Source organism: Aricia agestis, chromosome 3, assembly GCF_905147365.1.
Source record: "Aricia agestis chromosome 3, ilAriAges1.1, whole genome shotgun sequence".
NCBI classification, from domain to species: Eukaryota; Metazoa; Arthropoda; class Insecta; order Lepidoptera; family Lycaenidae; genus Aricia; species Aricia agestis.
In genome coordinates this window covers 24,242,484-24,265,812 of record NC_056408.1, presented here as the reverse complement: position 1 = coordinate 24,265,812, position 23,329 = coordinate 24,242,484, and the positions used below count along the sequence as shown (strand labels likewise).

The following is a 23,329-nucleotide window of genomic DNA, read 5'->3' as shown; positions in this document are numbered from 1 at the left end:
ATGACCGGTCGCGGTAAGGGAGGAAAAGGTCTGGGAAAAGGAGGAGCCAAGCGTCACAGGAAGGTACTTCGTGATAACATCCAAGGTATTACGAAGCCGGCTATCCGTCGTTTGGCGCGCAGAGGTGGCGTGAAGCGTATCAGCGGTCTGATATACGAAGAGACCCGTGGTGTGTTGAAGGTGTTCTTGGAGAATGTCATCCGCGATGCCGTCACATACACGGAGCACGCCAAGAGGAAGACTGTCACCGCTATGGATGTCGTGTACGCTCTGAAACGCCAGGGCCGCACTCTGTACGGTTTTGGCGGTTAATTAGTGATCACCTATTATTATTGTTGTCATCGTCGTGTGAGCGTTGTGTTGCTACGTTAAATATAAGAATGTGCAACAACAACGACGTCATAATATTACATATTATAACCAACGGCTGTTAACCACACACGATGCAACGATAATAAATCACTAATATTATAAAAGGCCCTTTTCAGGGCCGCAAAAATTTCTTTATACATATAGCGTGGTTTGCAATATTGCATCTACCACGTGCTATATAATACGTTTCATGAATTTAACGAACGCGCACTTATATATCCTATATATTATTAATATCCTTTGAATATCATCGTCACGACAACATCCTATGTACTTATTATAGTAAGTATAATATATTATTGAGTACAATTATTATTATTATATACAATTAACACATAAAATAGGTAGGTATATAAAGTGAGAGAGGAGTGTATTGAACAATATAAGTAATAACTTTTGTGTGCCATCATGATTAAACGTCTTATGAACATTGAACAATATAAGTACTTACTTAACACTATTTTGAAAAGTGAATACTTACTTACATACTTAATTAAAATTATACGCTGTTATTAAACACATGCAATAATAAAATATTATATTATTAAGTACATACTTACTTATAATATTATCGGGACGATAGTTTTGAACTCAGGACTCGTATTTTGTCGATATAGATAAATAGGTAATAATAATAATAATAATTATCCATCCGTCCATCCTTTATTTTTATTTGTGTACACTAATTATTAATTATAAATTATTGATAGTTTGTTACTGTATATTAAGTATATTATTATAATATTTAAATAATGATGTACCCTGTACCTACCCTGTACACAACTACACGGCATACTCATTAATTGAAATATTATGTCGCTAACTTTGACGAATTTAAGACTGTATTGCGTACACATTGCCTTAAGTGTTTATGCCATGCAAATCTATAATATATAATATTAAAATTAAATATATTATATCATATTTTTTTTGAAAAATATTGTTAAGGAGACTAAAGTCTACACCTCGGATAGAGTCGTACGGTGATGTGTTTTACGAACGTTCACTTAACGGACCACGAAATAGTACACGGAGGTCCGTCGTGAGCATATTTTATCGTCAGGACGTAATTAGTATAATACACTTTCGTACTGTTCGATCAAATTATGTCCCGTGATTGATTTTATAAAGAAAAATAACATTTAAACCGAACACTAGGTACGCTCGTACCACTCTATTGATTTGAAACGTACGCGGTTCGATGATATGAACGAATATGATGATCATTCGTCTTTCTATATAGAGTTTATCTTATGCACTATCATTATATAGATAAAAATATATCACTACTATAATAAATATTTTATAAAATGAACATTCTTGAATGTCGGCTAGTGAAAAGTGTCAAGTCTCGATAGGAGAAAATGTTTACTGACAAAGGGGCTCTCTATACGGCATTGCCGGCGTGCACTTACCACTAGCGACCTCTAGGCGATAATTCCACATCGTGATTCGTGCTACTTACAGTACCTACGTATAGCGCAAGCGTATTCGAATTCGTTCGTGTGTGAATTTTAAGAGAGAATTATTATGGCCGACACCGCAGTTGCAACAGAGGCACCCGCTCCGGCGACGCCCGCCAAGAAGCCGAAGGCCGCCGCATCTGGTGCTGCGAAGAAGCCAAAACCGAAACCCACTCACCCGAAGACGTCGGAAATGGTCAACAGCGCTATCAAAGAGTTGAAAGAGAGGAGCGGATCGTCGCTTCAGGCCATCAAAAAGTACATATCCTCCCAATACAAGGTGGACGCTGAAAAATTGGCACCGTTCATTAGGAAATATTTGAAGAGCGCCGTAGAGTCCGGTACGTTGATACAGACCAAAGGCAAGGGTGCGTCCGGCTCGTTCAAACTCGAATCCAAGTCGTCGTCCGCCAAGAAACCGGAGGCCGCGAAAAAGTCCGCCGCTAAGAGCGCCACCTCCGCTGCGACCGCTAAAAGCAAGAAGTCCGCCGCGGCGAAGGGCGGCAGGAAGGCCGCATCGGCCGCATCCTCGGCGGCTGGATCTCCGTAGAAGGGGGCCAAATCGGCTTCCGCTACTGCCAGGGACAAGAAGGCCGCCGCCGCCGCCAAGAAGAAGACACCCGCAGCGTCCGCCAAGAAGGCGTCCGCCGCCTCTCCGTCCAAGTCGAAGGGGGCCGCCGGTGGTGCCGCATCGAAGGCTAAAAAGTCTGCGAAACCACCCACCAAAAAGCCTAAAGCACCCAAACCGAAGAAGGCCGCTCCCAAATCGAAACCGGCAGCGAAGAAGGCCACCTCCGCCGCCAAGAAGTAAAAAGCGCGACCGACGAAGCGTCATAATTATTGACCGAGATACGTCTCGCCGTGTGTTGTTTGTTTTTGTGGTTGTGCGCAGCAGCTGTTGTAGTCTAACAACGACGAAGATTTGTACCGAGGTCACGTTATGGTGCCGTGGTGCGTTCGTGTATACTGCATTTATAATGAATTTATTATGTGCAGCCTACACGTTAATAATAAAAAGCCCTTTTCAGGGCTAACATATAACTCTTACATACGTGCATTCATAAATGAACTATAAACGTATTGTTTCAATCGTCGATGCGGATATTTTATATTAAATATAAGTAAGTAAGTAAGTAAGTAAGTAAGTAAGTATATTATATTTTTATACAATAAATACAATTTACAAAAAGTTTAAAGATATTAAGTTGTACATACTTAACATGTATGTACAAAATTAATCGATTATGGTGAACATTCATCGATCGTCCACCGTTAAAATTAAAGTTTTTGTGTGCGTTTCAATAAGTATATTTTTACAATACGAAAACCTAGTTTGTTAATAATACACTATATATACATACCTTTTAGTTTTTAGTTCGGGGCGGCGCGGCGTTCCGTCGGATGCCACGCACGGAGGCGGATGAGGCGCGCCAGGCGATCCATCACCGGGGCTGCAGCTGCAGCCTGCAGCGCTCAGCAGCCACACCACGCCGACGAGAGGAAAAGCAGAGCCTCCACTTACATCCTCCACCTGAAAAGAGTTTCGTTAGCACAGATTAACAAAACATTTTAATTATTTAATTAATAGAGTAAAAAAAAAAAAAAAAAAAAAAAAAAGATTATAATTCAGGGAAACTGATAATATCTTAATAATAATAATAATAATAATAACACATTTTCTATACGTACTAATATAAGTATAAATAACTTACCTGGTGTGTACTTGGCTTCGGCTCGTACATGCCAGTTTGCCGGTGAAAACCGAGAAAATCTAAAATACCATATACTTAATAATAATAATAATAATAATAATAATAATAATAATAATAATAATAATACTACTTAATAATAATAATAATAATAATCATCTTCTCATCCATTCCCATTCCCTTAAATGTTTATAGGTACCTAGTACAGTGCCTATTCATTACAAAATAATATTATAATACTAGATGAAATCGTTGTCATCTTCCGTCTCATTCGTTTTCGTCAAAACCGAAGCGACTAGCGACAACACAATGTCAATATCCCCACTCAACATCGGTCCCCTTTAGCGGCATATAAAAAGGCCGTGGAAAAAAATTAAGTAAGTATTACCGAGTCGAGCTTGCCGCGACGCGCACGTCGTAGCACTCATAATATTTTATACGCGAATTTGTTTGTTTTCAACAGACGATCAAGATGTCAGGACGTGGCAAAGGTGGAAAAGTGAAGGGAAAGGCAAAGTCCCGTTCCAACCGTGCCGGACTCCAGTTTCCCGTCGGGCGTATCCATAGGCTGCTGAGGAAAGGCAACTATGCTGAGCGCGTAGGTGCCGGGGCACCGGTGTACCTCGCAGCCGTGATGGAATACTTGGCCGCTGAAGTTCTCGAGTTGGCCGGTAACGCAGCTCGCGACAACAAGAAGACCAGGATCATCCCTAGACATCTCCAGCTGGCGATCCGCAACGACGAGGAATTGAACAAACTGCTATCCGGCGTCACGATCGCCCAAGGCGGTGTCCTGCCCAACATTCAGGCCGTTCTTTTGCCCAAGAAGACCGAGAAGAAGGCATAAAATGTTTTGCTTTGCTATAATATATTACTATACAGTAATTTATTATATTATAGAGCGTTACTACTTCTCAAAAGGCCCTTTTCAGGGCCACAATATATATCTATGAACCCGTCTTTTTTGTTGTTGTCATGCTATCGCTGAACAACAATAATATTCTGGTCTGTTTCATTCGTCGTTAACGAGCGAATTATTATTTAAGTATCTATTGATAATAATAATAATATAACATAATAATATTATGTATGTATGTTTGTTTGTTAAAAATTAAAATAAATTTTAAATTTTGTTAGTCTCGATAAAACTCGAGAACGGCTGAACCGATTTAGCGTGAACAGTCTTAAGTCTTCAAAGTAGATTTAAAAAACAAAAAAAAAAAAAAGCTAAACCTAAACCTAACCTAGTTAGGTTAATTAGGTTTAGGTATATTTAGGTTTTGGTTATTAATGGTAGATAGAGTAAGGTGTGAATGTGTTAATATTATAATTATGTTAGTTAAAGCTTTTACTTTACCTATGTTAAGTTTTGCTATAATATAAATTTTATATTATAATAAATATATAATAAAACAATTATTTTTTTTTTATAATTTGGGGGGGGGGGGGGGTGTTTTGAAGTACGAAGAGGGGAGGGGAGGGGGGGGCCGTTGGCGCTATCCTCCTATATAAAGCTGGAAAGAGACAGAGAACGAACCATGTCGGCGGAACGGTTATTCTTACACGCTATTGGCCGAAAGCGATTCGATTCTACAGCTCGAGGCCCCTAACGGCAGCAAAGTGAATATAAAGTGATTTCCGGCGGGTGCAAATTTCATTCTATCCCTCGGCCGCTATCGCGATAGTCGTGTGTTGTGAGAATTACAATTATTAGTTATTCGAAGAGGTCATAATGCCCCCCAAGACGAGCGGTAAGGCTGCGAAGAAGTCTGGAAAGGCGCAAAAGAATATCAGCAAATCTGACAAGAAAAAGAAGAAGCACAAGAGGAAGGAGAGCTACGCTATCTATATTTACAAAGTGCTCAAGCAGGTCCACCCGGACACCGGTATCTCCAGCAAGGCCATGTCTATAATGAACTCGTTCGTTAATGACATTTTCGAGCGCATCGCCGCCGAGGCTTCCCGTCTCGCCCACTACAACAAGCGTTCCACGATCACGTCGAGGGAGGTGCAGACGTCCGTGAGGCTTCTGCTGCCCGGTGAGCTCGCCAAGCACGCCGTCAGTGAAGGCACTAAGGCCGTCACTAAGTACACTAGCTCCAAGTAAGTTAGAAATTATTTGGTTGCACGGACGTTGACGGCGAAGAAGAAGTTCAAGATGTTGTGTGACGACGACAGCGACGATTCCTTCGTTCGTCTTCTCCGATTCTCCGAAAGGAGAGAGACTAAAAGGCCCTTTTCAGGGCCACAATATATTTCTTTTCATCTTGTCCCAGACGGGGCACGACCCAAATTTGTTTCGATCTAATTTTACGACACGATAATGATCTAGGTACATTATAAGAATACACACGTAATATTATTATTATTTGTTCATGATGGTTGGATGGATGATGAGATGAGAGCAGGTCAGTAGTATCTATTGATTAAAGAAAAGTAAATAAATAAATAAATACATACATACATACATACATACAATACACATTATAAAATATAAAAAGGAAATAATAATAATAATACTTAAATAAAATTAATATTTAAATATCACCTATTTTCTTATTGTGTTCCATTTGAAGGCTTAGAAATGTTTCTTTTTATTCTAACCTAACACAAATCCCGCGCTGCCTGCATACTCCTCCCGCCCGACTGCCCGACTCCCGACTCCCCGACTCCCCGACTAGAGTGAGACGGCACATAAAAATATATCATCTCATATTATGACCGTATAGGTATATATATAAGACATCCCACGAAGTGTAATAAAAACATTTGACTCGTGTACCTCGTGGAGTGCGCACGTCCGCAAGCGTTCAGTTATTTTTTTTTTGAATTACATTCTTACTCGGGTGTTAATTTAACATTATGGCACGTACTAAGCAGACCGCTCGCAAGTCCACCGGTGGCAAGGCCCCACGCAAGCAGTTGGCCACTAAGGCTGCACGCAAGAGTGCGCCGGCCACCGGAGGTGTGAAGAAGCCACATCGCTACAGGCCCGGAACCGTCGCTCTTCGTGAGATTCGTCGCTACCAGAAGAGTACCGAACTGCTCATCCGCAAACTGCCGTTCCAGCGATTGGTACGTGAGATCGCACAAGACTTCAAGACCGATCTCCGTTTCCAGAGCTCGGCTGTGATGGCCCTCCAGGAGGCTAGCGAGGCGTACCTAGTCGGTCTCTTCGAGGACACCAACCTGTGCGCCATCCACGCTAAACGTGTGACCATCATGCCTAAGGACATACAGCTCGCTCGCAGAATTCGCGGCGAACGTGCCTAAGACCCAGGCACTCTCAACAACATCGATCCCTGCTCGTCCGATCTAGCCGATGGTGTTTGATAATAACATATTATTATTATTAAACCTACCTACTGGCTATACGGGTGTAGTATAATCGATATTATTGACATAAAAAAGGCCCTTTTCAGGGCCGCAAATGTGTTCGATTGATATTATGCAAATTGTTTGCAATCGTCTAGACGACAACGTCGCAATTGTGATTATTTATTATTATTATTATTTTGACGTTATAATAATTAGTAGGTACTTACCTACACCAGTCCCAAATAACGTAGATAGAATTTATCATGTAGTATATAATGTAATGCATAATAATAATATAATGCACTGTGTACTTAAGTATATATTTTGTACAAAGGAAACAAAAGTGTCAAAGACACAAATTACTACATTTAATATTATTTTATCCACTTACTTTTTAATAGATTTTGAATTTGATTTTCTTATACTTAATAATAAATATTATGTACGATCTTACGGTCTGGAATGATTATTATTATTATTATAGCGAGCGAAAGTAAAGAAATATAATAATAATCATGCATTGAACTTACTTTGATGACGTAAACACTGTAGGCATCTCTTTTTCTCTTTGGAAACGTAACGAGTACACACATCGTTGTGCTGTGAGAATATATATAAGCGGCGAATGAGGAGAGAAGTGAACCATTCAGTCTCAACAGCTCGTGGTGATCGGACGTGCGTGCGCGTTCGTTCTGTAATAGATATTATATTGTCTGTGAAACACCGTCGTCAAGATGACCGGTCGCGGTAAGGGAGGAAAAGGTCTGGGAAAAGGAGGAGCCAAGCGTCACAGGAAGGTACTTCGTGATAACATCCAAGGTATTACGAAGCCGGCTATCCGTCGTTTGGCGCGCAGAGGTGGCGTGAAGCGTATCAGCGGTCTGATATACGAAGAGACCCGTGGTGTGTTGAAGGTGTTCTTGGAGAATGTCATCCGCGATGCCGTCACATACACGGAGCACGCCAAGAGGAAGACTGTCACCGCTATGGATGTCGTGTACGCTCTGAAACGCCAGGGCCGCACTCTGTACGGTTTTGGCGGTTAATTAGTGATCACCTATTATTATTGTTGTCATCGTCGTGTGAGCGTTGTGTTGCTACGTTAAATATAAGAATGTGCAACAACAACGACGTCATAATATTACATATTATAACCAACGGCTGTTAACCACACACGATGCAACGATAATAAATCACTAATATTATAAAAGGCCCTTTTCAGGGCCGCAAAAATTTCTTTATACATATAGCGTGGTTTGCAATATTGCATCTACCACGTGCTATATAATACGTTTCATGAATTTAACGAACGCGCACTTATATATCCTATATATTATTAATATCCTTTGAATATCATCGTCACGACAACATCCTATGTACTTATTATAGTAAGTATAATATATTATTGAGTACAATTATTATTATTATATACAATTAACACATAAAATAGGTAGGTATATAAAGTGAGAGAGGAGTGTATTGAACAATATAAGTAATAACTTTTGTGTGCCATCATGATTAAACGTCTTATGAACATTGAACAATATAAGTACTTACTTAACACTATTTTGAAAAGTGAATACTTACTTACATACTTAATTAAAATTATACGCTGTTATTAAACACATGCAATAATAAAATATTATATTATTAAGTACATACTTACTTATAATATTATCGGGACGATAGTTTTGAACTCAGGACTCGTATTTTGTCGATATAGATAAATAGGTAATAATAATAATAATAATTATCCATCCGTCCATCCTTTATTTTTATTTGTGTACACTAATTATTAATTATAAATTATTGATAGTTTGTTACTGTATATTAAGTATATTATTATAATATTTAAATAATGATGTACCCTGTACCTACCCTGTACACAACTACACGGCATACTCATTAATTGAAATATTATGTCGCTAACTTTGACGAATTTAAGACTGTATTGCGTACACATTGCCTTAAGTGTTTATGCCATGCAAATCTATAATATATAATATTAAAATTAAATATATTATATCATATTTTTTTTGAAAAATATTGTTAAGGAGACTAAAGTCTACACCTCGGATAGAGTCGTACGGTGATGTGTTTTACGAACGTTCACTTAACGGACCACGAAATAGTACACGGAGGTCCGTCGTGAGCATATTTTATCGTCAGGACGTAATTAGTATAATACACTTTCGTACTGTTCGATCAAATTATGTCCCGTGATTGATTTTATAAAGAAAAATAACATTTAAACCGAACACTAGGTACGCTCGTACCACTCTATTGATTTGAAACGTACGCGGTTCGATGATATGAACGAATATGATGATCATTCGTCTTTCTATATAGAGTTTATCTTATGCACTATCATTATATAGATAAAAATATATCACTACTATAATAAATATTTTATAAAATGAACATTCTTGAATGTCGGCTAGTGAAAAGTGTCAAGTCTCGATAGGAGAAAATGTTTACTGACAAAGGGGCTCTCTATACGGCATTGCCGGCGTGCACTTACCACTAGCGACCTCTAGGCGATAATTCCACATCGTGATTCGTGCTACTTACAGTACCTACGTATAGCGCAAGCGTATTCGAATTCGTTCGTGTGTGAATTTTAAGAGAGAATTATTATGGCCGATACCGCAGTTGCAACAGAGGCACCCGCTCCGGCGACGCCCGCCAAGAAGCCGAAGGCCGCCGCATCTGGTGCTGCGAAGAAGCCAAAACCGAAACCCACTCACCCGAAGACGTCGGAAATGGTCAACAGCGCTATCAAAGAGTTGAAAGAGAGGAGCGGATCGTCGCTTCAGGCCATCAAAAAGTACATATCCTCCCAATACAAGGTGGACGCTGAAAAATTGGCACCGTTCATTAGGAAATATTTGAAGAGCGCCGTAGAGTCCGGTACGTTGATACAGACCAAAGGCAAGGGTGCGTCCGGCTCGTTCAAACTCGAATCCAAGTCGTCGTCCGCCAAGAAACCGGAGGCCGCGAAAAAGTCCGCCGCTAAGAGCGCCACCTCCGCTGCGACCGCTAAAAGCAAGAAGTCCGCCGCGGCGAAGGGCGGCAGGAAGGCCGCATCGGCCGCATCCTCGGCGGCTGGATCTCCGTCGAAGGGGGCCAAATCGGCTTCCGCTACTGCCAGGGACAAGAAGGCCGCCGCCGCCGCCAAGAAGAAGACACCCGCAGCGTCCGCCAAGAAGGCGTCCGCCGCCTCTCCGTCCAAGTCGAAGGGGGCCGCCGGTGGTGCCGCATCGAAGGCTAAAAAGTCTGCGAAACCACCCACCAAAAAGCCTAAAGCACCCAAACCGAAGAAGGCCGCTCCCAAATCGAAACCGGCAGCGAAGAAGGCCACCTCCGCCGCCAAGAAGTAAAAAGCGCGACCGACGAAGCGTCATAATTATTGACCGAGATACGTCTCGCCGTGTGTTGTTTGTTTTTGTGGTTGTGCGCAGCAGCTGTTGTAGTCTAACAACGACGAAGATTTGTACCGAGGTCACGTTATGGTGCCGTGGTGCGTTCGTGTATACTGCATTTATAATGAATTTATTATGTGCAGCCTACACGTTAATAATAAAAAGCCCTTTTCAGGGCTAACATATAACTCTTACATACGTGCATTCATAAATGAACTATAAACGTATTGTTTCAATCGTCGATGCGGATATTTTATATTAAATATAAGTAAGTAAGTAAGTAAGTAAGTAAGTAAGTATATTATATTTTTATACAATAAATACAATTTACAAAAAGTTTAAAGATATTAAGTTGTACATACTTAACATGTATGTACAAAATTAATCGATTATGGTGAACATTCATCGATCGTCCACCGTTAAAATTAAAGTTTTTGTGTGCGTTTCAATAAGTATATTTTTACAATACGAAAACCTAGTTTGTTAATAATACACTATATATACATACCTTTTAGTTTTTAGTTCGGGGCGGCGCGGCGTTCCGTCGGATGCCACGCACGGAGGCGGATGAGGCGCGCCAGGCGATCCATCACCGGGGCTGCAGCTGCAGCCTGCAGCGCTCAGCAGCCACACCACGCCGACGAGAGGAAAAGCAGAGCCTCCACTTACATCCTCCACCTGAAAAGAGTTTCGTTAGCACAGATTAACAAAACATTTTAATTATTTAATTAATAGAGTAAAAAAAAAAAAAAAAAAAAAAAAAAGATTATAATTCAGGGAAACTGATAATATCTTAATAATAATAATAATAATAATAACACATTTTCTATACGTACTAATATAAGTATAAATAACTTACCTGGTGTGTACTTGGCTTCGGCTCGTACATGCCAGTTTGCCGGTGAAAACCGAGAAAATCTAAAATACCATATACTTAATAATAATAATAATAATAATAATAATAATAATAATAATAATAATAATACTACTTAATAATAATAATAATAATAATCATCTTCTCATCCATTCCCATTCCCTTAAATGTTTATAGGTACCTAGTACAGTGCCTATTCATTACAAAATAATATTATAATACTAGATGAAATCGTTGTCATCTTCCGTCTCATTCGTTTTCGTCAAAACCGAAGCGACTAGCGACAACACAATGTCAATATCCCCACTCAACATCGGTCCCCTTTAGCGGCATATAAAAAGGCCGTGGAAAAAAATTAAGTAAGTATTACCGAGTCGAGCTTGCCGCGACGCGCACGTCGTAGCACTCATAATATTTTATACGCGAATTTGTTTGTTTTCAACAGACGATCAAGATGTCAGGACGTGGCAAAGGTGGAAAAGTGAAGGGAAAGGCAAAGTCCCGTTCCAACCGTGCCGGACTCCAGTTTCCCGTCGGGCGTATCCATAGGCTGCTGAGGAAAGGCAACTATGCTGAGCGCGTAGGTGCCGGGGCACCGGTGTACCTCGCAGCCGTGATGGAATACTTGGCCGCTGAAGTTCTCGAGTTGGCCGGTAACGCAGCTCGCGACAACAAGAAGACCAGGATCATCCCTAGACATCTCCAGCTGGCGATCCGCAACGACGAGGAATTGAACAAACTGCTATCCGGCGTCACGATCGCCCAAGGCGGTGTCCTGCCCAACATTCAGGCCGTTCTTTTGCCCAAGAAGACCGAGAAGAAGGCATAAAATGTTTTGCTTTGCTATAATATATTACTATACAGTAATTTATTATATTATAGAGCGTTACTACTTCTCAAAAGGCCCTTTTCAGGGCCACAATATATATCTATGAACCCGTCTTTTTTGTTGTTGTCATGCTATCGCTGAACAACAATAATATTCTGGTCTGTTTCATTCGTCGTTAACGAGCGAATTATTATTTAAGTATCTATTGATAATAATAATAATATAACATAATAATATTATGTATGTATGTTTGTTTGTTAAAAATTAAAATAAATTTTAAATTTTGTTAGTCTCGATAAAACTCGAGAACGGCTGAACCGATTTAGCGTGAACAGTCTTAAGTCTTCAAAGTAGATTTAAAAAACAAAAAAAAAAAAAAGCTAAACCTAAACCTAACCTAGTTAGGTTAATTAGGTTTAGGTATATTTAGGTTTTGGTTATTAATGGTAGATAGAGTAAGGTGTGAATGTGTTAATATTATAATTATGTTAGTTAAAGCTTTTACTTTACCTATGTTAAGTTTTGCTATAATATAAATTTTATATTATAATAAATATATAATAAAACAATTATTTTTTTTTTATAATTTGGGGGGGGGGGGGGGGTGTTTTGAAGTACGAAGAGGGGGGGGGAGAGGGGGGCCGTTGGCGCTATCCTCCTATATAAAGCTGGAAAGAGACAGAGAACGAACCATGTCGGCGGAACGGTTATTCTTACACGCTATTGGCCGAAAGCGATTCGATTCTACAGCTCGAGGCCCCTAACGGCAGCAAAGTGAATATAAAGTGATTTCCGGCGGGTGCAAATTTCATTCTATCCCTCGGCCGCTATCGCGATAGTCGTGTGTTGTGAGAATTACAATTATTAGTTATTCGAAGAGGTCATAATGCCCCCCAAGACGAGCGGTAAGGCTGCGAAGAAGTCTGGAAAGGCGCAAAAGAATATCAGCAAATCTGACAAGAAAAAGAAGAAGCACAAGAGGAAGGAGAGCTACGCTATCTATATTTACAAAGTGCTCAAGCAGGTCCACCCGGACACCGGTATCTCCAGCAAGGCCATGTCTATAATGAACTCGTTCGTTAATGACATTTTCGAGCGCATCGCCGCCGAGGCTTCCCGTCTCGCCCACTACAACAAGCGTTCCACGATCACGTCGAGGGAGGTGCAGACGTCCGTGAGGCTTCTGCTGCCCGGTGAGCTCGCCAAGCACGCCGTCAGTGAAGGCACTAAGGCCGTCACTAAGTACACTAGCTCCAAGTAAGTTAGAAATTATTTGGTTGCACGGACGTTGACGGCGAAGAAGAAGTTCAAGATGTTGTGTGACGACGACAGCGACGATTCCTTCGTTCGTCTTCTCCGATTCTCCGAAAGGAGAGAGACTAAAAGGCCCTTTTCAGGGCCACAATATATTTCTTTTCATCTTGTCCCAGACGGGGCACGACCCAAATTTGTTTCGATCTAATTTTACGACACGATAATGATCTAGGTACATTATAAGAATACACACGTAATATTATTATTATTTGTTCATGATGGTTGGATGGATGATGAGATGAGAGCAGGTCAGTAGTATCTATTGATTAAAGAAAAGTAAATAAATAAATAAATACATACATACATACATACATACAATACACATTATAAAATATAAAAAGGAAATAATAATAATAATACTTAAATAAAATTAATATTTAAATATCACCTATTTTCTTATTGTGTTCCATTTGAAGGCTTAGAAATGTTTCTTTTTATTCTAACCTAACACAAATCCCGCGCTGCCTGCATACTCCTCCCGCCCGACTGCCCGACTCCCGACTCCCCGACTCCCCGACTAGAGTGAGACGGCACATAAAAATATATCATCATCTCATATTATGACCGTATAGGTATATATATAAGACATCCCACGAAGTGTAATAAAAACATTTGACTCGTGTACCTCGTGGAGTGCGCACGTCCGCAAGCGTTCAGTTATTTTTTTTTTGAATTACATTCTTACTCGGGTGTTAATTTAACATTATGGCACGTACTAAGCAGACCGCTCGCAAGTCCACCGGTGGCAAGGCCCCACGCAAGCAGTTGGCCACTAAGGCTGCACGCAAGAGTGCGCCGGCCACCGGAGGTGTGAAGAAGCCACATCGCTACAGGCCCGGAACCGTCGCTCTTCGTGAGATTCGTCGCTACCAGAAGAGTACCGAACTGCTCATCCGCAAACTGCCGTTCCAGCGATTGGTACGTGAGATCGCACAAGACTTCAAGACCGATCTCCGTTTCCAGAGCTCGGCTGTGATGGCCCTCCAGGAGGCTAGCGAGGCGTACCTAGTCGGTCTCTTCGAGGACACCAACCTGTGCGCCATCCACGCTAAACGTGTGACCATCATGCCTAAGGACATACAGCTCGCTCGCAGAATTCGCGGCGAACGTGCCTAAGACCCAGGCACTCTCAACAACATCGATCCCTGCTCGTCCGATCTAGCCGATGGTGTTTGATAATAACATATTATTATTATTAAACCTACCTACTGGCTATACGGGTGTAGTATAATCGATATTATTGACATAAAAAAGGCCCTTTTCAGGGCCGCAAATGTGTTCGATTGATATTATGCAAATTGTTTGCAATCGTCTAGACGACAACGTCGCAATTGTGATTATTTATTATTATTATTATTTTGACGTTATAATAATTAGTAGGTACTTACCTACACCAGTCCCAAATAACGTAGATAGAATTTATCATGTAGTATATAATGTAATGCATAATAATAATATAATGCACTGTGTACTTAAGTATATATTTTGTACAAAGGAAACAAAAGTGTCAAAGACACAAATTACTACATTTAATATTATTTTATCCACTTACTTTTTAATAGATTTTGAATTTGATTTTCTTATACTTAATAATAAATATTATGTACGATCTTACGGTCTGGAATGATTATTATTATTATTATAGCGAGCGAAAGTAAAGAAATATAATAATAATCATGCATTGAACTTACTTTGATGACGTAAACACTGTAGGCATCTCTTTTTCTCTTTGGAAACGTAACGAGTACACACATCGTTGTGCTGTGAGAATATATATAAGCGGCGAATGAGGAGAGAAGTGAACCATTCAGTCTCAACAGCTCGTGGTGATCGGACGTGCGTGCGCGTTCGTTCTGTAATAGATATTATATTGTCTGTGAAACACCGTCGTCAAGATGACCGGTCGCGGTAAGGGAGGAAAAGGTCTGGGAAAAGGAGGAGCCAAGCGTCACAGGAAGGTACTTCGTGATAACATCCAAGGTATTACGAAGCCGGCTATCCGTCGTTTGGCGCGCAGAGGTGGCGTGAAGCGTATCAGCGGTCTGATATACGAAGAGACCCGTGGTGTGTTGAAGGTGTTCTTGGAGAATGTCATCCGCGATGCCGTCACATACACGGAGCACGCCAAGAGGAAGACTGTCACCGCTATGGATGTCGTGTACGCTCTGAAACGCCAGGGCCGCACTCTGTACGGTTTTGGCGGTTAATTAGTGATCACCTATTATTATTGTTGTCATCGTCGTGTGAGCGTTGTGTTGCTACGTTAAATATAAGAATGTGCAACAACAACGACGTCATAATATTACATATTATAACCAACGGCTGTTAACCACACACGATGCAACGATAATAAATCACTAATATTATAAAAGGCCCTTTTCAGGGCCGCAAAAATTTCTTTATACATATAGCGTGGTTTGCAATATTGCATCTACCACGTGCTATATAATACGTTTCATGAATTTAACGAACGCGCACTTATATATCCTATATATTATTAATATCCTTTGAATATCATCGTCACGACAACATCCTATGTACTTATTATAGTAAGTATAATATATTATTGAGTACAATTATTATTATTATATACAATTAACACATAAAATAGGTAGGTATATAAAGTGAGAGAGGAGTGTATTGAACAATATAAGTAATAACTTTTGTGTGCCATCATGATTAAACGTCTTATGAACATTGAACAATATAAGTACTTACTTAACACTATTTTGAAAAGTGAATACTTACTTACATACTTAATTAAAATTATACGCTGTTATTAAACACATGCAATAATAAAATATTATATTATTAAGTACATACTTACTTATAATATTATCGGGACGATAGTTTTGAACTCAGGACTCGTATTTTGTCGATATAGATAAATAGGTAATAATAATAATAATAATTATCCATCCGTCCATCCTTTATTTTTATTTGTGTACACTAATTATTAATTATAAATTATTGATAGTTTGTTACTGTATATTAAGTATATTATTATAATATTTAAATAATGATGTACCCTGTACCTACCCTGTACACAACTACACGGCATACTCATTAATTGAAATATTATGTCGCTAACTTTGACGAATTTAAGACTGTATTGCGTACACATTGCCTTAAGTGTTTATGCCATGCAAATCTATAATATATAATATTAAAATTAAATATATTATATCATATTTTTTTTGAAAAATATTGTTAAGGAGACTAAAGTCTACACCTCGGATAGAGTCGTACGGTGATGTGTTTTACGAACGTTCACTTAACGGACCACGAAATAGTACACGGAGGTCCGTCGTGAGCATATTTTATCGTCAGGACGTAATTAGTATAATACACTTTCGTACTGTTCGATCAAATTATGTCCCGTGATTGATTTTATAAAGAAAAATAACATTTAAACCGAACACTAGGTACGCTCGTACCACTCTATTGATTTGAAACGTACGCGGTTCGATGATATGAACGAATATGATGATCATTCGTCTTTCTATATAGAGTTTATCTTATGCACTATCATTATATAGATAAAAATATATCACTACTATAATAAATATTTTATAAAATGAACATTCTTGAATGTCGGCTAGTGAAAAGTGTCAAGTCTCGATAGGAGAAAATGTTTACTGACAAAGGGGCTCTCTATACGGCATTGCCGGCGTGCACTTACCACTAGCGACCTCTAGGCGATAATTCCACATCGTGATTCGTGCTACTTACAGTACCTACGTATAGCGCAAGCGTATTCGAATTCGTTCGTGTGTGAATTTTTCAGAGAGAATTATTATGGCCGACACCGCAGTTGCAACAGAGGCACCCGCCCCGGCGACGCCCGCCAAGAAGCCGAAGGCCGCCGCATCTGGTGCTGCGAAGAAGCCAAAACCGAAACCCACTCACCCGAAGACGTCGGAAATGGTCAACAGCGCTATCAAAGAGTTGAAAGAGAGGAGCGGATCGTCGCTTCAGGCCATCAAAAAGTACATATCCTCCCAATACAAGGTGGACGCTGAAAAATTGGCACCGTTCATTAGGAAATATTTGAAGAGCGCCGTAGAGTCCGGTACGTTGATACAGACCAAAGGCAAGGGTGCGTCCGGCTCGTTCAAACTCGAATCCAAGTCGTCGTCCGCCAAGAAACCGGAGGCCGCGAAAAAGTCCGCCGCTAAGAGCGCCACCTCCGCTGCGACCGCTAAAAGCAAGAAGTCCGCCGCGGCGAAGGGCGGCAGGAAGGCCGCATCGGCCGCATCCTCGGCGGCTGGATCTCCGTCGAAGGGGGCCAAATCGGCTTCCGCTACTGCCAGGGACAAGAAGGCCGCCGCCGCCGCCAAGAAGAAGACACCCGCAGCGTCCGCCAAGAAGGCGTCCGCCGCCTCTCCGTCCAAGTCGAAGGGGGCCGCCGGTGGTGCCGCATCGAAGGCTAAAAAGTCTGCGAAACCACCCACCAAAAAGCCTAAAGCACCCAAACCGAAGAAGGCCGCTCCCAAATCGAAACCGGCAGCGAAGAAGGCCACCTCCGCCGCCAAGAAGTAAAAAGCGCGACCGACGAAGCGTCATAATTATTGACCGAGATACGTCTCGCCGTGTGTTGTTTGTTTTTGTGGTTGTGCGCAGCAGCTGTTGTAGTCTAACAACGACGAAGATTTGTACCGAGGTCACGTTATGGTGCCGTGGTGCGTTCGTGTATACTGCATTTATAATGAATTTATTATGTGCAGCCTACACGTTAATAATAAAAAGCCCTTTTCAGGGCTAACATATAACTCTTACATACGTGCATTCATAAATGAACTATAAACGTATTGTTTCAATCGTCGATGCGGATATTTTATATTAAATATAAGTAAGTAAGTAAGTAAGTAAGTAAGTAAGTATATTATATTTTTATACAATAAATACAATTTACAAAAAGTTTAAAGATATTAAGTTGTACATACTTAACATGTATGTACAAAATTAATCGATTATGGTGAACATTCATCGATCGTCCACCGTTAAAATTAAAGTTTTTGTGTGCGTTTCAATAAGTATATTTTTACAATACGAAAACCTAGTTTGTTAATAATACACTATATATACATACCTTTTAGTTTTTAGTTCGGGGCGGCGCGGCGTTCCGTCGGATGCCACGCACGGAGGCGGATGAGGCGCGCCAGGCGATCCATCACCGGGGCTGCAGCTGCAGCCTGCAGCGCTCAGCAGCCACACCACGCCGACGAGAGGAAAAGCAGAGCCTCCACTTACATCCTCCACCTGAAAAGAGTTTCGTTAGCACAGATTAACAAAACATTTTAATTATTTAATTAATAGAGTAAAAAAAAAAAAAAAAAAAAAAAAAAGATTATAATTCAGGGAAACTGATAATATCTTAATAATAATAATAATAATAATAACACATTTTCTATACGTACTAATATAAGTATAAATAACTTACCTGGTGTGTACTTGGCTTCGGCTCGTACATGCCAGTTTGCCGGTGAAAACCGAGAAAATCTAAAATACCATATACTTAATAATAATAATAATAATAATAATAATAATAATAATAATAATAATAATACTACTTAATAATAATAATAATAATAATCATCTTCTCATCCATTCCCATTCCCTTAAATGTTTATAGGTACCTAGTACAGTGCCTATTCATTACAAAATAATATTATAATACTAGATGAAATCGTTGTCATCTTCCGTCTCATTCGTTTTCGTCAAAACCGAAGCGACTAGCGACAACACAATGTCAATATCCCCACTCAACATCGGTCCCCTTTAGCGGCATATAAAAAGGCCGTGGAAAAAAATTAATTAAGCTGTTTCCGAGGAGCCGCCTCACGTACGCAGCCCCAGCGTGGCACCATCTGCTCTCTGACTCGCACAAGCGAACGCTTCAGAGAGTGCAGAACAAGGTGCTACGCCGAATCGCCGGAGCGCCGTGGTACGTGAGAAACGACACCATCGCGAGAGATCTGCGCGTGGAGAGCGTTGAGGCGTTCGTAGCGCAACTCTCTAAGAACCTTTTCGCGCGAGCGGACGCCTCGCGCTTACCTGAGCTGGCCAACCTGGCGCCGTGGCATGCACGGCCGCCGGACAGACATCGACTCCCCCGAGACGTCGTCCCGGAGGACACCGCGGAACATCCGCCCCCCAATCACTGAAGAGGAGGAGATTGCGCCGCGGCACTTAGCCGCGGCGCCCACTATCACCGTGGGATTGTCTCCCCCCTCCTATCCTGCGCCGGCAATTTACAGCCGGCGTATATTTTTATTTTCCGCCGGGGGCCTGACGGACGCGGCAGCCCTATTGTCGTAGCCGTCGACCCCACGGCGTAACTTCCCCCCGTCCGCCAAAAATAAAAAAGGCCGGGTTCGGAAGCTTTCTCCATCTCCCTTCCTAGCCACTTCCCCCCGTCCGCCAATAATAAAAAAGGCCGGGGATGGAAGTACTCCCCCTAAATTATTTCCCAGGTCGCTTTGGTCCGCAGGCGTGGTAGTAGTGGTGTGTGCGGGAGTGGACCCATACACGTTCCCTTGGTCCTGGCCGGGGCCCGCACGCACCACCTGGTTAACCTGCTGCGTCTGATGATAGATTGTGGCCTGGTCAGGCGTGTAATCGGTCTTTTCATGGTTTTCCCCGCGTTTTGTCGCGGGGGTTTTCCCTTAAAACGGTATCTACAAAATAGTATTTTTCCCATGCAGAGGGGTATAGCCCCTGGACATGGTTTCCCACCCGGGGCCCCTTCGCGGGACTCGGCGTGTGGGAAGTTACGAGCCTGTTAAGTAAGTATTACCGAGTCGAGCTTGCCGCGACGCGCACGTCGTAGCACTCATAATATTTTATACGCGAATTTGTTTGTTTTCAACAGACGATCAAGATGTCAGGACGTGGCAAAGGTGGAAAAGTGAAGGGAAAGGCAAAGTCCCGTTCCAACCGTGCCGGACTCCAGTTTCCCGTCGGGCGTATCCATAGGCTGCTGAGGAAAGGCAACTATGCTGAGCGCGTAGGTGCCGGGGCACCGGTGTACCTCGCAGCCGTGATGGAATACTTGGCCGCTGAAGTTCTCGAGTTGGCCGGTAACGCAGCTCGCGACAACAAGAAGACCAGGATCATCCCTAGACATCTCCAGCTGGCGATCCGCAACGACGAGGAATTGAACAAACTGCTATCCGGCGTCACGATCGCCCAAGGCGGTGTCCTGCCCAACATTCAGGCCGTTCTTTTGCCCAAGAAGACCGAGAAGAAGGCATAAAATGTTTTGCTTTGCTATAATATATTACTATACAGTAATTTATTATATTATAGAGCGTTACTACTTCTCAAAAGGCCCTTTTCAGGGCCACAATATATATCTATGAACCCGTCTTTTTTGTTGTTGTCATGCTATCGCTGAACAACAATAATATTCTGGTCTGTTTCATTCGTCGTTAACGAGCGAATTATTATTTAAGTATCTATTGATAATAATAATAATATAACATAATAATATTATGTATGTATGTTTGTTTGTTAAAAATTAAAATAAATTTTAAATTTTGTTAGTCTCGATAAAACTCGAGAACGGCTGAACCGATTTAGCGTGAACAGTCTTAAGTCTTCAAAGTAGATTTAAAAAACAAAAAAAAAAAAAAGCTAAACCTAAACCTAACCTAGTTAGGTTAATTAGGTTTAGGTATATTTAGGTTTTGGTTATTAATGGTAGATAGAGTAAGGTGTGAATGTGTTAATATTATAATTATGTTAGTTAAAGCTTTTACTTTACCTATGTTAAGTTTTGCTATAATATAAATTTTATATTATAATAAATATATAATAAAACAATTATTTTTTTTTTATAATTTGGGGGGGGGGGGGGGTGTTTTGAAGTACGAAGAGGGGAGGGGAGAGGGGGGCCGTTGGCGCTATCCTCCTATATAAAGCTGGAAAGAGACAGAGAACGAACCATGTCGGCGGAACGGTTATTCTTACACGCTATTGGCCGAAAGCGATTCGATTCTACAGCTCGAGGCCCCTAACGGCAGCAAAGTGAATATAAAGTGATTTCCGGCGGGTGCAAATTTCATTCTATCCCTCGGCCGCTATCGCGATAGTCGTGTGTTGTGAGAATTACAATTATTAGTTATTCGAAGAGGTCATAATGCCCCCCAAGACGAGCGGTAAGGCTGCGAAGAAGTCTGGAAAGGCGCAAAAGAATATCAGCAAATCTGACAAGAAAAAGAAGAAGCACAAGAGGAAGGAGAGCTACGCTATCTATATTTACAAAGTGCTCAAGCAGGTCCACCCGGACACCGGTATCTCCAGCAAGGCCATGTCTATAATGAACTCGTTCGTTAATGACATTTTCGAGCGCATCGCCGCCGAGGCTTCCCGTCTCGCCCACTACAACAAGCGTTCCACGATCACGTCGAGGGAGGTGCAGACGTCCGTGAGGCTTCTGCTGCCCGGTGAGCTCGCCAAGCACGCCGTCAGTGAAGGCACTAAGGCCGTCACTAAGTACACTAGCTCCAAGTAAGTTAGAAATTATTTGGTTGCACGGACGTTGACGGCGAAGAAGAAGTTCAAGATGTTGTGTGACGACGACAGCGACGATTCCTTCGTTCGTCTTCTCCGATTCTCCGAAAGGAGAGAGACTAAAAGGCCCTTTTCAGGGCCACAATATATTTCTTTTCATCTTGTCCCAGACGGGGCACGACCCAAATTTGTTTCGATCTAATTTTACGACACGATAATGATCTAGGTACATTATAAGAATACACACGTAATATTATTATTATTTGTTCATGATGGTTGGATGGATGATGAGATGAGAGCAGGTCAGTAGTATCTATTGATTAAAGAAAAGTAAATAAATAAATAAATACATACATACATACATACATACAATACACATTATAAAATATAAAAAGGAAATAATAATAATAATACTTAAATAAAATTAATATTTAAATATCACCTATTTTCTTATTGTGTTCCATTTGAAGGCTTAGAAATGTTTCTTTTTATTCTAACCTAACACAAATCCCGCGCTGCCTGCATACTCCTCCCGCCCGACTGCCCGACTCCCGACTCCCCGACTCCCCGACTAGAGTGAGACGGCACATAAAAATATATCATCATCTCATATTATGACCGTATAGGTATATATATAAGACATCCCACGAAGTGTAATAAAAACATTTGACTCGTGTACCTCGTGGAGTGCGCACGTCCGCAAGCGTTCAGTTATTTTTTTTTTGAATTACATTCTTACTCGGGTGTTAATTTAACATTATGGCACGTACTAAGCAGACCGCTCGCAAGTCCACCGGTGGCAAGGCCCCACGCAAGCAGTTGGCCACTAAGGCTGCACGCAAGAGTGCGCCGGCCACCGGAGGTGTGAAGAAGCCACATCGCTACAGGCCCGGAACCGTCGCTCTTCGTGAGATTCGTCGCTACCAGAAGAGTACCGAACTGCTCATCCGCAAACTGCCGTTCCAGCGATTGGTACGTGAGATCGCACAAGACTTCAAGACCGATCTCCGTTTCCAGAGCTCGGCTGTGATGGCCCTCCAGGAGGCTAGCGAGGCGTACCTAGTCGGTCTCTTCGAGGACACCAACCTGTGCGCCATCCACGCTAAACGTGTGACCATCATGCCTAAGGACATACAGCTCGCTCGCAGAATTCGCGGCGAACGTGCCTAAGACCCAGGCACTCTCAACAACATCGATCCCTGCTCGTCCGATCTAGCCGATGGTGTTTGATAATAACATATTATTATTATTAAACCTACCTACTGGCTATACGGGTGTAGTATAATCGATATTATTGACATAAAAAAGGCCCTTTTCAGGGCCGCAAATGTGTTCGATTGATATTATGCAAATTGTTTGCAATCGTCTAGACGACAACGTCGCAATTGTGATTATTTATTATTATTATTATTTTGACGTTATAATAATTAGTAGGTACTTACCTACACCAGTCCCAAATAACGTAGATAGAATTTATCATGTAGTATATAATGTAATGCATAATAATAATA

At 41.3% G+C, this 23,329-nt stretch overlaps 10 protein-coding genes and 1 pseudogene across 10 annotated transcripts; all 11 read left to right on the top strand.

Moving 5' to 3' along the window:
* Nucleotides 1-499, top strand: LOC121725623 (histone H4). Its single transcript, XM_042112641.1, has one exon. The coding sequence runs from the start codon at nt 1-3 to the stop codon at nt 310-312; it is 312 nt and encodes a 103-aa protein (XP_041968575.1). The 3' UTR covers nt 313-499.
* Nucleotides 500-1,829: 1,330 nt separating this feature from the next.
* On the top strand, nt 1,830-2,882 carry LOC121725607 (annotated as a pseudogene).
* Nucleotides 2,883-3,920: 1,038 nt separating this feature from the next.
* Nucleotides 3,921-4,484, top strand: LOC121725618 (histone H2A). Its single transcript, XM_042112635.1, has one exon. The coding sequence runs from the start codon at nt 4,017-4,019 to the stop codon at nt 4,389-4,391; it is 375 nt and encodes a 124-aa protein (XP_041968569.1). The 5' UTR covers nt 3,921-4,016; the 3' UTR covers nt 4,392-4,484.
* A 706-nt stretch (nt 4,485-5,190) lies between these two features.
* LOC121725612 (histone H2B) lies at nt 5,191-5,787 on the top strand. The gene has a single exon (XM_042112630.1). The coding sequence runs from the start codon at nt 5,277-5,279 to the stop codon at nt 5,649-5,651; it is 375 nt and encodes a 124-aa protein (XP_041968564.1). The 5' UTR covers nt 5,191-5,276; the 3' UTR covers nt 5,652-5,787.
* A 1,726-nt stretch (nt 5,788-7,513) lies between these two features.
* On the top strand, nt 7,514-8,095 carry LOC121725622 (histone H4). The gene has a single exon (XM_042112640.1). It carries the CDS (start codon nt 7,597-7,599, stop codon nt 7,906-7,908), a length of 312 nt encoding a protein of 103 aa, XP_041968574.1. The 5' UTR covers nt 7,514-7,596; the 3' UTR covers nt 7,909-8,095.
* Nucleotides 8,096-9,426: 1,331 nt separating this feature from the next.
* LOC121725604 (histone H1B-like) lies at nt 9,427-10,478 on the top strand. The gene has a single exon (XM_042112622.1). The coding sequence runs from the start codon at nt 9,499-9,501 to the stop codon at nt 10,240-10,242; it is 744 nt and encodes a 247-aa protein (XP_041968556.1). The 5' UTR covers nt 9,427-9,498; the 3' UTR covers nt 10,243-10,478.
* Nucleotides 10,479-11,516: 1,038 nt separating this feature from the next.
* Nucleotides 11,517-12,080, top strand: LOC121725619 (histone H2A). Its single transcript, XM_042112636.1, has one exon. The coding sequence runs from the start codon at nt 11,613-11,615 to the stop codon at nt 11,985-11,987; it is 375 nt and encodes a 124-aa protein (XP_041968570.1). The 5' UTR covers nt 11,517-11,612; the 3' UTR covers nt 11,988-12,080.
* Nucleotides 12,081-12,786: 706 nt separating this feature from the next.
* Nucleotides 12,787-13,384, top strand: LOC121725609 (histone H2B). Its single transcript, XM_042112626.1, has one exon. It carries the CDS (start codon nt 12,874-12,876, stop codon nt 13,246-13,248), a length of 375 nt encoding a protein of 124 aa, XP_041968560.1. The 5' UTR covers nt 12,787-12,873; the 3' UTR covers nt 13,249-13,384.
* A 1,729-nt stretch (nt 13,385-15,113) lies between these two features.
* Nucleotides 15,114-23,146, top strand: LOC121725625 (histone H3-like). Its single transcript, XM_042112643.1, has 3 exons — nt 15,114-15,489; nt 20,410-20,448; nt 22,577-23,146. Exons 1-3 carry the CDS (start codon nt 15,197-15,199, stop codon nt 22,986-22,988), a joined length of 744 nt encoding a protein of 247 aa, XP_041968577.1. The 5' UTR covers nt 15,114-15,196; the 3' UTR covers nt 22,989-23,146.
* LOC121725603 (histone H1B-like) lies at nt 17,097-18,079 on the top strand. Its single transcript, XM_042112621.1, has one exon. The coding sequence runs from the start codon at nt 17,100-17,102 to the stop codon at nt 17,841-17,843; it is 744 nt and encodes a 247-aa protein (XP_041968555.1). The 5' UTR covers nt 17,097-17,099; the 3' UTR covers nt 17,844-18,079.
* On the top strand, nt 21,358-21,955 carry LOC121725611 (histone H2B). Its single transcript, XM_042112628.1, has one exon. The coding sequence runs from the start codon at nt 21,445-21,447 to the stop codon at nt 21,817-21,819; it is 375 nt and encodes a 124-aa protein (XP_041968562.1). The 5' UTR covers nt 21,358-21,444; the 3' UTR covers nt 21,820-21,955.
* Nucleotides 23,147-23,329: the final 183 nt, after the last annotated feature.